General features: G+C 34.6%; 1 protein-coding gene across 1 annotated transcript in view; it reads right to left on the reverse strand.

The window, feature by feature from the left end:
• Positions 1–3063: 3063 nt before the first annotated feature.
• TM2D1 (TM2 domain containing 1) overlaps positions 3064–14871 on the reverse strand; it is a 52127-nt gene continuing 40319 nt past the window's right edge. The window contains exons 6-7 of the mRNA XM_007464278.1: positions 5293–5422; positions 3064–3382 (exon numbers count right to left, since the gene is read on the reverse strand). Coding sequence (XP_007464340.1) covers positions 5312–5422 — 111 coding nt within the window. The 3' untranslated portion in view covers positions 3064–3382; positions 5293–5311. The remainder of the gene's footprint in view (positions 3383–5292; positions 5423–14871) is intronic.

Raw genomic sequence — 14871 nt, forward strand, 5'->3', positions numbered from 1 at the left:
GCAACTTTTCTTATTTTCCAAATTTACCTCCCTTTCCCTCTCAGCAGCTCAGAATAAATACCATTATGAATGAGCTTCCGATGTACTCCTTAAAGCACTCCTCCTCTCATCTAAAAGATGGCAGTTAGATAATTCAACTATTTGACACTGTGCCAACTAACAGATATGCTGTCATTCCCCGATACCCACAGCCAGCATCCTTTCTCTAGCAGCTATCCTGTTCTCAAAGTTTGGTTTTTCTTCTCCAGCCTGTGGGATGTGAGGAGCAGGAAACAGCATGGTAAGCAGTGGTCTAACTGCAGAGCAAAGGGTAGTTGCAGGTCCCTGCAGCATTTTATCTGCAGTTCATCTGCACTGGAATAATTAAGAGTTGACTGTGGTTCTGTTTGAGTTTGGGCTATTATATTTCATTCTTTCTCTATTACCCTGGTTAACTAAGACTGTATGTATGTAGCAAAAACTTTATATATGATTACTTTTTGACTAAGAATGACGATTCTAGAGAAAAAAATCATAAATGTATATTGTTCATTTATTAAAATAACTTAAATACCACATAACATTATTTATCATTACGTAAATGATGATACAGACATGGAATACTCAGCAGCCATTATAAATAATTTTGTTAAAGATTATTGAAATAGAAAAACATTTACAATGTGAAGCAGGCTACAAAACAGTATGGAGAATATATTTTTGTGAAGAAAAATGAAAATACATGCATGGAAAAACTACTAGGACATACATTAAAATATTAACAATGTTACCTTAGAGCTGTGGAATAAATTTTTTTTCTTTGTACTTTTTGGTGTTTCCCCCAAATTTATGCATTAAGCTTGTATTAATTTTGTAAATAGAAAAAAGCAAAATGGATGCTGATTTAATGAGAGAAAGGAAGAAGGAAGGTGCCAGAACCCTGGGGAATATCTATATTTAAGGTATTTGAAAAAGAGGAACCAACATCTTAGACTTGCACTTTTTAAGAACTAACCTTTCTTTTTTGCTAGTTTCTATCTATTTTAGCTTCCTAGCTGCCTATCAGTATAATAATACTTAACTAAGCCTTAAGCATCTAGGCTAAAATAAGGGAAAAAGACATAAAAGTTTTTTGTAAAACAAAACAAAAACAAAACATACCCCCAAACTAATATTTCTTAGAGTCCTAGTGGTCCCATGAACAAATGCTGGCCATAGACATGACAGAATCTCTGAAATTTTAAAGAGGTCCTTTAGTTTAATACAGTGGAGGTAAGAAATCTTCCTGGGTAAAGAGGTACTTCTGGAAATTGTATTAATCCTTTCAGGCTAAAGTAGTACCATTTATAAATGCTTCTGCAGAACACTAACTGTTTCTACAGAATTGAAAGAATCCTTTCCATTTTACTCTAGAGGGTTTAGGAGTAATCCCAGGAATGACTGAGCTAATCCATCTTACAATTTTGGCCACTGTTCTAAAATCAGGGTTATCATATAAAACATCTCATACAGAGGCCTTAACATATAATTCCTACACACACTACTAACAAATAGCCATAATAATATAGTGCTCTATGAAACTAAAAAACAAAACTGTATTCACATGCTTTAAATGTATTCCCATAATAAATAAATAAAAAGACACAGAAAAACCATCTGTAAAATTACATGTATTAGGCAATTACAATTACATGTAATCTGTAAAATTACATGTATTAGGCAACAGGGAATTACACAAATTGGAAAAATGAAAGCGTTTTTAGGAATTTAGGAAATTATAGTGAAAATTAAGTCTAAAGGTTTAAGAGTGTACTGTGAAGGGACTTCATTTCTAGATTTTACCAACAACTCTCTCAGAGTACAGCTTATTTGAATAAATACTTTTGAGAAGCACCTGCTTGGAAACAGACTTCCCACCTGGTCAAGGTAACTGTAACAATTACATAGGAAGCAAGACTTGTTTCAAGATGTGACTGCAGGTATTTCTCATGTAATTGAAGTTACATAGCTGTGGAAACTTAAAAACTTTTAAATCTGAGCTTAGGTAAGTAAACTTCAAAGCACTGTGAGCAACCAAAAGGAACTAGGGAATACTAGAAAATGGGCATCTAGCTTAACTGAGGCCAAAAATATCACTGTGAAAAAGTGGATCCCAAAGAAATATAAGCTCCTTAAGGACAGAGATGTTAGTGTTTTGTTCCCTGCTGCATCCTAGAATCTAGAACAGTGCCTCCCAAATGATAGACACTCAGTATTTTCATTAATGAACAAATCAGAGACCCTTCCTGGTGTATATTAGGAATCAATCCAAATTCACTTCTTATATCAATACTTAATAATCTCCCATCAACTGGAGAAGCTGTTACTGAATGACTAACATACTATGAAGCTAACTGTACTATACTGTATATTTTTGAGTGAAATGAGTGATGAAAAATTATGTTTTTTACTTTTGAAAAGCCCAGATCCCAGTAATTTTGAAATTGGTATGCCTGTTACTAAAGTAAGAGTATGACAGTATTTTGGGGACATAGCATTTAATGTATTTCCATCTTCTTAAAACCCTTCAAAACACGACAAGAAAAACTAGTGCTAACGTACAGGTGCTGCTTCCTCCAGACACTGGTGCATCACTTAAGACACTTGTGCCAGCATCTGCCAGGCAGTGCTAACAGATGGAAGACATTAATCATCTGGTTGGTGTTCCCACTTTGTCCATCCAGCTTCAAATATAACTGTACTGAGCTAGATGAGTCAGCATCTGGTCCACCAAAAGCTAATGCATCACTCCCAAAGCCAAAAGGAGAAAGTTCACACTTCAGAGTCCTGAATCAATGCCAAGAGTATCTGCGTTGCCTCAAGGTTTCAGACTCCCTGATGATCTTTAGCTCCCTGGATACCAAGGCAAAGACAGATCTGAAAGCTCCCCAAAACAGGTAGGTTGTCATATACAAGACTGCAGCCCCAGGCAATATAGATGGTATTTGTTCGCACCATGGATTAACTGCTTTGAAGGATCAAAATGCAGAAGACAGAAACATTCAACATTTAAGACAGTTTTCTTAATAATAAAGCACTAAAAAATGTGAATAAGTCATACTTTCATTTTTCAGAAGCGAAAAGGACAAGTGGCAACTTGCCTTTGGAAAACACATTAATATCAGAGTAATAAGCTATCTATCTCATGGAGACAGCAGCCTAAGAAAGACTATTATCATATAAATCTCAAAGTTCTATTAAATAAATCTCAGAATAATGTTTTTAACTGAGAAAACAAGACAAAAACACCAGCAACAACAAAAAATTAAACAGAATCTGTAAAGTGGTATATGAAGATGGAAAAAGGAAAATCTGGAAATCTACACACTGAGAGTTCTCTATTAAAATCAAGGAGGCCCAAATCCTAAAACAGAAAAAAGAAATATGTTAAAACACAATCTTTTAAAAGAATCCAATGAGGTTTTTATAGATACACATATTAATGCTTCATTTATTCAAGACATTTTTTTCTTACACTGGGAGCACTTCTGCATGCATTGTAGCAGATTATATGAATGACAATGCAGAGATATGCCTTCTCAATAGGTCCTTCTAGTTTTAAATTTTAAATTTGAGTCTGGAATCCTAATTAAATGTTTAGATAGTAGGCTACAGATATTGTTTTTTCAATTACATTTGCTTATTTTTTATACATTATAGTTTTAAAACAATCTATATACTTTAAAAAGAGAAACAACAATTTACAGTGTGAAAATAAGGTTATGTAAAACTACACAACCCTTCTCATAAAGTAGCAGTGACAATTTCCAAAATGAAGATACTTAATAAAAAACAAAGCAGTTAGTGGGGGGTGGGTGGGTAGAAGAGAACCAGTAGAACGCACAGAAGACCTAGGTTCTAGATTCAGTTTTGCACTGATTGTGTACCTCAGTCTCAACTTCCTTAGGTCTTAATTTCTTCCCCAGTAAGAAGAGGCAGATGGATCTCTATGCTTCATTTCAATTTTAAACACAGAGACATTCGTATAGTTTGTAAGAAAAGATCTGAAGAACTTTTTGGACAATGAGTTGAATAAGTTCCTCAGATCTTAACAAGAAGGGCCTGTCACCATTCAACTCTCATGGCAATAACTATAAAGCATATCCCATAATTGTATTGTGAGAAAAGAAAAAAATCTACCCTAAGGGCAAAATTATACTTCATATCCTATTTATACATTAAACATAGAAAATGAATGCCTAGTCCCTTCCTGGACTCTAGAAGCACTCTCTGAGATAGCGTCAACTAAAAATCCTAAGATTATGATTGTGGCCAAAACATTCAGCCTATGTTTCTCTCTGCCTTCCCTGAAAGCTGCTAGACAGTTCTAAGGCCAATTAACAATTCTCGTGGGCAGGGCCAAACTTCAGGTTAAAATAAGTACTTATAGTAGTTCAGGGTTGAAACTCTATCAACTTTCAGATTTAGGAAAAGAGAAGAGAAGGAGGTTTAAGGATCATACTGACCCTAAGAAGGATGGACAGTAGAAAAGATATGCTTTATCATCTATAACACATACTTTCATCGTAACCATTATATAAAACTATGGGATATCTTTTTGCTTTGATGTTATTTTTTTCTTGTGAACCTTGTCCTTTAACTATATTCACTGCAAAGAAACAGTCTGAATTGAGAACTGCAGGAGCAATGAGCATATACAAAAATGCTTTATAGAAGATTAGAGACCTGCAAGACATGGATGGACCTATAGACTGTCATACAGAGTGAAGCAAGTCAGAAAGAGAAAAACAAATATCGTATATTAACACATATATGTGGAATCTAGAAAAATGGTATAGATGATCTTATTTGCAAAGGAGAAATAGAGACAGAGACATAGAGAACAAACATATGGATACCAAGGGGGAAGGGGGGTGCGATGAATTGGGAGATTGGGATTGACATATATACACTATTAATACTATGTATAAAACAGATAACTAATGAGAACCTACTGTATAGCACAGGGAACTCTACTCAATGCTCTGTGGTGACCTAAATGGGAAGGAAATCCAAAAAAGAGGGGATATATGTATATGTATAGCTGATTCACTGTGTTGTACAGTAGAAACTAACACAACATTGTAAAGCAACTATACTCCAATAAAAATTTTAAAAAACAATACAAAAAGATTAGAGACCTGCCTTTCCTGATAAGCAAAAAGACAGGTTTACAATACTAGATGATCTCTTAAATTTCCCCTGGTTCTCAAATTCTCATAATTTTATACAGATAATATATTATAATTAAGATTACATATACATATCACTTACTGTTTCTTTTAAACAATATTCATGGATATAACTGCGTTTTTCTAAATGTCTCATTGGTAATACTCAGTCTTGTAAGTCTGGTTCCATAATAATCTATAATGTAACTACTTCCATCTGAAGGTCCAACAATCTAGAAGAGAAAATTTTCCAAATTACCCATTTTACAAAAGATACTTTAAAAATACTTTGAGTTTACTTTTCTTAGGTGTTAATACAATTATTTCAGTAGCACCAGGAATACAACTCTAACTCAAGCAAAAAAAAGTAATTGTGGCTCATGTAGCTGAAAAGCACACTGGGGAAGCTCACAGAATCAAGAGAGCTGCAGGAACTAAGGGCCTCAACGACTGAAACCCCATGCCCCACAAGGCCCTTGGTTTGGCACCCCTGCCTCTTTGTGTAGCTCTGCCTGCCTTCCTTCTAAAGACAGGCACTCTCAATTGGTTGCCAACAGTTCCAGATACACATCTTCGTAGCTCAGTAGCTCCCAACATAAAGTTAAATTTTCTTCCTCAGTGTTTATATAACAATTTCAGGGAAGAACTTTCATTGATCTGCTTGGTTTTTACACCTGTTGCAGAACAAATTACTGAATCCAGGGTAATAGGATTAATATTGGTCAGGCCAGGATCCCTCTGGGAGATGAGACAGGATGACTGACACTCCTACCAGAACCACATGGAATGGAAAAGGAGATTAAAAAAAAAAAAAAAAAAAAGCTCATCCATGCTAATCACAATAATCTTGTCCATTTAATCACATTTGTGACAATTCACTTAACATGATCTCTCTATTATCCTTTAAGATAATAATCTTCACACTGTAGCCTTAGGGGTACACAAGGATTTACTAAGGTATATGTAGACCCAGATAGTTTCAAGAGAATTCATTTTGAGATCCTTAATTCAAGTAAATACTCTTTGTAAAACTGATTCACCTGATACCACACTAGGCTTAAAAGCAGCATGCTAGGTCCCCTGCCCACTTCTTTGCTTTCACTGTGGTCCCTTCTCCAACTTGACAACAGTAAAGCATACCTACAGTAAGGCACACCCTGAATCTTATGATGCCACATTGCCATGAGGTATAAAAGTCTCTGATGTGTCAAAGAAGGGGATAATTCAAAATATTGGATTTCAGGAAATCTCTTTTAATCAAGAGTCCAAAAATATGCTCTGTCACATCTTGTTCAAAAGATGCAGTCCTAGTAAAATTTTACTTTTTTTTAGCTTAAAAATAAATATGCTAATGTTTGTAACATGTTTATGCTATTTTGATCAACTGTATATCAGTAATTATAATGACAACTCAATCCAGAAATCACAGAACATTTTTTAATATTTTAATGAATGAAATGGTCAGTAGAAGATTTTCAAGCATAAAAACATATTGGGGGTAGGGAGGGTGGGAGGGAGGGAGACGCAAGGGGGAAGAGATATGGGGACATATGTATATGTATAACTGATTCACTCTGTTATAAAGCAGAAACTAACACACCATTGTAAAGCAATTATACTCCAGTAAAGATGTTAAAAAGAAAACAAAAGAAGGGGCTTCCCTGGTGGCGCAGTGGTTGAGAGTCTGCCTGCCGATGCAGGGGACACAGGTTCGTGACCTGGTCTGGGAAGATCCCACATGCCGCGGAGCGGCTGGGCCCGTGGGCCATGGCCGCGGAGCCTGCGTGTCCGGAGCCTGTGCTCTGTGGGAGAGGCCACAACAGTGAGAGGCCCGCGTACTGCAAAAAGAAAAAAAGAAAAAAAAAATTTCTCATTTGTATGTAATGAATGTGCATTGTCTAAAATCTGAGTTACTTCTATTTAAAGTTTCTTGTTTCTTCAACTTGAATAGAATAATGTGTAGCAAAACTATGTCCTGAAATTATATTTAAAATAAGCTAACATTCATCATTTTTTTTTTCTAAAGAAGACCTGACATAGGAAATCAGTTGACTGGCCATGTTGCATTCTAACAGAAGAGAGGTTATTTGATTCTTTGCTCTTGGTTGAGCAACTCTCATGGTACTGAACATCTCAAGACATTGTAGAGAGGTTATTTTAATGATAAAAATAGATGATTTTAAGGAAATTTATATTTTGTATGAGTTTGTGAAAATTTCAGTAGAGGCAATACTAAGAAAAATAAAATTTAAAGTGTATAATATACCGAGTAGAACAATGAAGAACCAAAAAAAAAAAGAAAAAAAAAACATATTGGGGGTACTTCCCTGGTGGTGCATTGGTTAGGAATCCACCTGCCAATGCAGGGGACATGGGTTCGAGCCCTGGTCCGGGAGGATGTCACATGGCATGGAGCAACTAAGCCCGCAAGCCACAACTACTGAAGCCCGCGCACCTAGAGCCTGTGCTCCGCAAAAGAGAAGCCACCGCAATGAGGAGCCCACGCACCGCAACGAAGAGTAGCCCCTGCTCGCCGCAACTAGAGAAAGCCCACGTGCAGCAACAAAGGCCCAATACAGCCAAATATAAATTAAATTAAATTAAAAAAAGATTAAAAGAAACATATTGGGGTAAAATTCTGTTGGAGAATGGGAATAGAAATAAAAATTCAAGGAGAAAAAGAAACAATGTAAAAATTATAATAGTGAAGGGTTCATTCATGTCTTTTTAAAGTCAGTGATATTTTAAATTCTATGGTATTTATACTCTGTTGGATACATTTTAAAATTGATGTAACAGTTTTATTTAAATATGTCAATATTTGCAAACTAGAAATTATATCCTTTGCAACTATTTAAACTTATGACAAAACTTAAATGTCAACTTAAAACATGCAGAGGGTAGGGATTAAAAAAAATTTTCTTTTAGGGGTTATGCAACCAGAGTTTGAAGAACACTGCTGTAGCGCATTCTTCACTTTAAAAATAAATTTGGTTTTAAAAACTATTCAACAAATACTTAATTCCTACAGTCCATGCACTGTGCTAGGCATTATACACAGAACAGTGAATAATATATAATCTGCCAACAGGGAGTTTATTCTAGTGAACTATAAATGTTAATATTCAAATAACACTTACAAAGCACTTATGTTCTAGATACATGCTAGGTGCTGTCACGTACTTGGGGATTTCCTCCAAAGATCAAATTGCTTTGTCTTGACATTTATGAATGTTATTTATGAATTTAAGTATAAATTAAAACCTTTTTAATGGTAACATCACAGACGAAACTACTATGAGTATTAAGCAAAGAGAGAAAAGAATGGGTGACTAGAATTTACATGTTTTGAGACCATATAAAGGAAACAAAGAAAAAGGAAAGCCCAGCCAGTAGAAGTAAGTTAAGTCATATGGTAAAAACTTGCCTAATTTGGAATATGTGCACAGATTGGAAGTGGGCCTTTTTTCCTATTATTTTTTTCTTCCTATGCCATCTCCTCTGACAATCTCACTTATCCCTGTTGAAAAAATAAGTATTCAGAAGTTGGAAATAAGGAAAATATGATTGGATGGCCTTTTAATATCATGCATTTCTAATAAGCCCACCTGCAGCTCATTTGACTCTCAGGAAATAGAACTATTTAACTAAAAATTGATTACGGCCCAGATGATTTACAATCTTGTCACATTAGCAGTTAACATATAGAAAAATGATACGGTCGTTTTAGCCTTGTTTCCCCTGTCCTGTAGAGAAGATAGCCCTAAAGATTATAGTTTAATTACCTATTAATACATGATCCAATTTTGTATCTAATTTAGCAATCTTATTACAGCATTTCTTTCCCTTCAAGTTATGTAATTCTGGCTCCTCAACACCTAGTTCTATGGTGGTAATTCCATCCTCTTTCCACGGGTTTGGTTCAGCCTGGGCATGTAATCAATCACCAATGAGATAATAATCTATGAGACAAGTTCAATGGGAGGCTTATCTGCTTTTAAGAAGATATGTGTGAGAGAAAAAGAGATGTTTTTCCGCCTCTGAAAGTAACTACATAGCAAGTGGTGCTAACCAAAGGAACTGAAGATGGCAAAGAGAAGGAAGGAGGAAGGGAAGAAAGGAGGGAGAGAACGAAGGGAAGGAGGGAATAATGAATTTGGATCTTTCACTTTGTCTTGAAGCTCTAAATTAACACATCTTAGAACTACCATATCTCCAGATCCTTGGTATATAATAAACTATCACGTTATTAAAGCCAATTTAAATTGAGGTTTCTGTTACTCATAGCCAAAACTCCAGATAATGCACTTGTCTTCAATGCCTCCTACACACCACTGCCAGATCACCAAAGCATAGTACTAGTTGCTATTCTCTGCTAAAACAATTTGAAGACCTGCTCCAAAGACAACCAAATTAAGTCAGTGTGGTAAAGCATTAGACAGAAAGGAAATCTTGAAGAGAAAACTGTCAATAACTAGTTGTAGGATTAATCCTCTCTGAATCTCCGTTTTTCTTAGCTGTAAATTGAGGAATAGAATAAACGAATCTGTATGGTACTTTTAAAATTTTGCATCTTGTTTGACTGACATTTAAAAGCAAACAACTCTACAAGGTATTATCAACATCCTTTTCTATCAATTATCCCAGCAAAGAAGAAACTGCTCTCCCTACTTAATTTTTAAGAAAACTATCAGCTGTAAGGGTTTCAATTATTTAAGTCCATATTCCCTCACCAAAATTAAACCTGTTTTTAAGCATCTATATTATACACTTATGTATAATACAGTGCCAATTATAAATTACTTTATTTTTAAATTTAATTTTATTTATTTTTTTATACAGCAGGTTCTTATTAGTCATCAATTTTATATACATCAGTGTATACATGTCAATCCCAGTCTCCCAATTCATCACACCACCACCCCCACTCCCCCGACTTTCTCCCATTGGTGTCCATATGTTTGTTCTCTACATCTGTGTCTCTATTTCTGCCCTGCAAACCGGTTCATCTGTACCAATTTTCTAGGTTCCACATATATGCGTTAATATACAATATATAAATTATCATAAGTATATTATTGTACTGTTAAATATAAAACTACAAATTTTAAAAAATATCTCATACTGAGAAATATTTTACTCAGTTAAATATGCCTATGTCCACTTGTTCATTGACAATAGAGTATGAAACCTAAAATGATGTGTTTACTTCTCTCCTACGAAATAGCCTGAAGCCAAATTCTATAGCATGAACTATTTGTTTGATAAGCTAGGGCAGATTTTTTTAAATCTATTGGGAAAAGAAAGACCACTTAACAATTAATGGACCAAGAGGTTACTACAGGTCTTCCAAGAGGGAAAACAGGAGGGCCACTACATTGTGGGAAGCTATTTTGTACAAAGGGTGTCAACGTCTCTTGTGTGAGAAGCCCTAAAACCAGAAGAAAACAACTTCATATTCGTCTACATTAGTTTCCTGCAGCTACTATAACAAATTACCACAAATTTAGTGGATTAAAACTAGAAATTTACTCTCAGAGTTTTGGATGCCAGAAGTCTAGAATCAAGGTTATAAGTGCAGCCGTATGACCTACAGAGACTCTAGGGGAGAATCCATTCTAAGGTGCCCCTTTGGCATTGCTTGGCTTATGGCCACATCACCCCAATCTCTGCCTTTGTCTTCACACCACCTTCTTTCCTGTGTGGGTGTTTGTGTCTAATCTTTTGTCTCCTATAAGGATACTTGTCATTGGATTTAGGGCCCATCCAGATAATCTAGAATAATCTCTTCATATCAAGATACTTAATTTAATCACATCTTCAAAGACCCTTTTTCCAAGTAAGATAATATTCACAGGTTCCAGGGATTTGATGTATCTTTTTTCCTACCACACCCTTGTTCTGTGAAGATGGTTGGTGGTGGTTTGGAGGAATTGGGTGAAATTTAATTTCTCCTTTCCTGTCATTTCTGATTGTTTTCACCATGAAATTTTATTTGCAGCCTAAATGCAAAAAATCTTGAATTGTTTACTTAAAGGAGTAGGCTTTTCTATAGGTGCAAAGTCTATAGCAAGAAAAGTAAATCAGAAAACTTTAGAAGTACACATTAAAGTCAGGAATGTTAAGCAGTGATCATCAAATTTCCTGTTTTCCTGTTCTTAATCTTTGATCTCCACTATAATTCTCCATAATCCCACTCACCCACCCACAGGCACCCACACAAATAATGGGCATATACTTAACTTGGTATATGACTTGGAAACATATTTATTCTTGAAAAACATGCGATGTTCTTTGAATAAATATGCATTTAAAATTTATCCAAGTGATACTGTTGTGGATCTTGTTCAATTTCAAACGATTTTCACAGTACACTAAGATTTTAAGACATTTCCATGTAGCTGTATGTACATCTAGGTAAGTGCCTGTAATTGTTGCCTAGTGTTACAGAAGATACATCCATTCTCCAATTAGTGTACACATCTAGGTTAATTCCAACTTCCTGCTACCACAAACAGTGCTATAAGAGACATATTTGTACAATGTCCCCTTGTGGACAGGAGTATGAGTATTTTGGGGTAAGTGCCTAGAAGTATCTCTTTATTTACACGTTAGTTATTTGGGTGATTTTGTGAATCATCTTTAATTTATGGCGCTCATTTAACTATTAAGTTCCCTATCATTTTCTTGTTGATTTGTATATTCCACATATCAATTCCTGTTGCTAGTATTCTTTAACTCAGTCTATTAACTGTTAACTTGGTCTATGATATTCTTTTTAGAAAAGAATTTCTTAATTTTAATGTATCAAATTCAATGATTATTTTTTCCTTTATGGTTTATGTTTTTGAGATCTTGGTTAAGAAGACTTAACCCATCTAAGGTCATAAAAATATTTTCTTCAATTAGCTTTCTGTAAAAGTTTTCTTCTCCTAGATACATACCCCAAAGAATTGAACAGGGGCTTAAACAGATACTTATACACAAATATTCATAGCAGCATTATTAACAATAGCCAAAATGTGCAAACAGCCCAAGCGTCCATCAACAGATGAATGGATAAAAGAAACGTGGTACATACGTACAATGGAACATTATTATTCAGCCATAAAAAGGAATGAAATTCTGAAACATGCCACAATATCAATGAACCTTGAAAACATTATGCAAAGTGAAATAAACCAGACATAAAAAGACAAATATTGTACGATTCCAACTATATGAAATATCTATAAAGTAGGCAAATTCTTCAGGACAGAGTAGATTAGAGGTTGCCAAGGACTGGGGGAGAGCAAAATAGGGAGTTACTGCCTAATTGGTACAGAGTTTCTGTTTTGGGTGATGAAAAAGTTTTCGAAGTAGTGGTGACAGTTGCACAACATTCTGAATGTAATTAATGCCAATGAACTGTATACTTAAAAAAGGTTAAAATGGCAAATTTTGTATTGTATATATACTTTACCACACAAAAAAGAGCTTACCTTATTTGAACTTTAACAGTGTTGTAGTTTTGTTTGTAATATATAAACTTTTGATTTTGTTAGTGGAAAATGTATTTTTGTTTGTATATATTTAAGTATCACTCTAATAAAAATAAATTAAAGGAAAAAAGATGGTTACCAGTAACTACTTTAACACCTAAACTTTATCAACAGATGTGATCCCTCACTTACTGGCGCTGCCTTGTTGTTGAAGTCAGACTGCTTAAGTAACTCAAATATCTTATACATTTAAAACATCATGAATGAATTCAGGAGTGAAGGGCAAAAACTAACATTTTATGCAACTCTATCAATGTACCATTTTTCTATCTAATCCACTCCATATAAAGAATGCAAATATGAAATTAAAAAGAATGCAAGACCATAGCATCTCCTGAAGACTTGGTAAAAAGTAAAATGACACAGCTGCCTCCAATTAGAGGATAATGATGCAACCTGTGTCCACCCCAGTTCCCCAAAGAAGTAAATTCATATTCTCTTAAAAGTCAAATTACATGTTTGTGTCCAGAGCTGACTTCTGTATGTCCTTAATTTTAACATAAAACCATTAAAAACATCTAATTTGTCACATTTTAATTAAGCACCAAAATTCCCACCCAATGCCAGAAGTTATACATTCAGATCCCCTGACTTCATTTGATCTAAAGACTGGTTAGTATTAATCCTTAATGACCAATATAAACATCATTCCTCAAGAAATGAATAGGATTCAGCATCGTATCTCCTCAGGAAAACACAGCACTGGGCTCAGTCTCAGGACTACTTTGCTTTTTGAACATTCCTTTAATTCACTAAATAAAAATCTGCCCACAGGTAAGTGAACTAAGTGAAATCTACTGATACTTAATTGAGCTGATGTGACAAAGCAGAGACTACCCAAATTACCATTCTCCTCCGTTTTCCAGTTCATTTCCCCAGTAAATCACACCAGGGTTAAATAAATAATACAGAGAACTATTTGAAAGACTTGATATCTAGATTTTATATATTGCTGTCCTACGTCTAGTGAACTATCAAGGACTTTGACCAACTTTTCCAGTACTGGAAATAGATTTAGGGTGATTACACATTTAGTACTTTTGATCAATGGCACGTATTTCACGGAGCAAGGGCATAGGATATGTCTTTGACAAAACAAACTGGCTTACACAGAAGTGAACCTATTAACCTGAGCCTTATTTATGCTCTAAACTGAAAAGGCTAGGCTTTTAAAATTTTTAGTAAAATTCAAGAATTTAAACAAGATAAAATGAAGATAACTCTTCTTTTATTTTCAGCTTGCAGTTCCAAAGGACATATTTCTGATTACAAGTGGGATGTTATTCTCACACCACTTAGGGGAGGGTAAGATTCTAAGTTCCTTTAGGGCAAGGACCCCAACTTATACCTATTTCTACTTTATCATACCAACTTTTATTTTTGTTCATTACCTCTCAAGTGACCCACGAAATTTAGAACTTTAAAGCCCTTAAAGAAGAGCAATCATTTTTTTTAAACTACCATTTTTAGCCTCTCATCTTCCCTGTAATTGGCACAAAGCCACACTTTTCACAAGGTATACTGCATTCAGCTTAAATCAGCAAAAATTTTGAGAGCATACTCTATGTTGAGCATACTATTAGTGTTACAGGAGATTAATAAAAATCTTTTTTTCTCAAGAAATTTATGTGTGAAAAATCAAACCTGGTGTGTAAAAGTTAAAAAAAAATACAAAAGCAGTATATAACCCAGAGCTAAAATGAGTTACATATATTAAATGCCAAATTAATGAGATATTTAATAAATTTATTTATAAAATTCAAAACATGTCTTGGAGATTACATTGCTTTGTGTATTTTGCTGCTTATATAGTTATTAGTTCTTTAAGGAATCTACTCTGCAATTTTTTTTTTTTAAATTGGGGTATAGTTGTTTAACAATGTTGTGTCTGCAATGTTAACAGGAATGAAAATAAAAGTAATTTCTTCCACAATGCATAGAATTTTTTTAAATTGTCACGAAGAACCCTGACATACTTCCTTCAACAACTTTCTACATTCCAACGCATATTTCCATTTTCCCTGTACCCATCTTCATGTTTCTGATTTGTGGCTGTCTTGTCTCCACTGAACACAATCAATTTTCTTTCCTTTTTGTTGGTGAAGTACACATCAGTTGTTTTGGTATAATTAAAACTATTC

The sequence above is a fragment of the Lipotes vexillifer genome, unplaced genomic scaffold (assembly GCF_000442215.2).
Source record: "Lipotes vexillifer unplaced genomic scaffold, Lipotes_vexillifer_v1.1 scaffold47, whole genome shotgun sequence".
Lineage (NCBI taxonomy): Eukaryota > Metazoa > Chordata > Mammalia > Artiodactyla > Lipotidae > Lipotes > Lipotes vexillifer.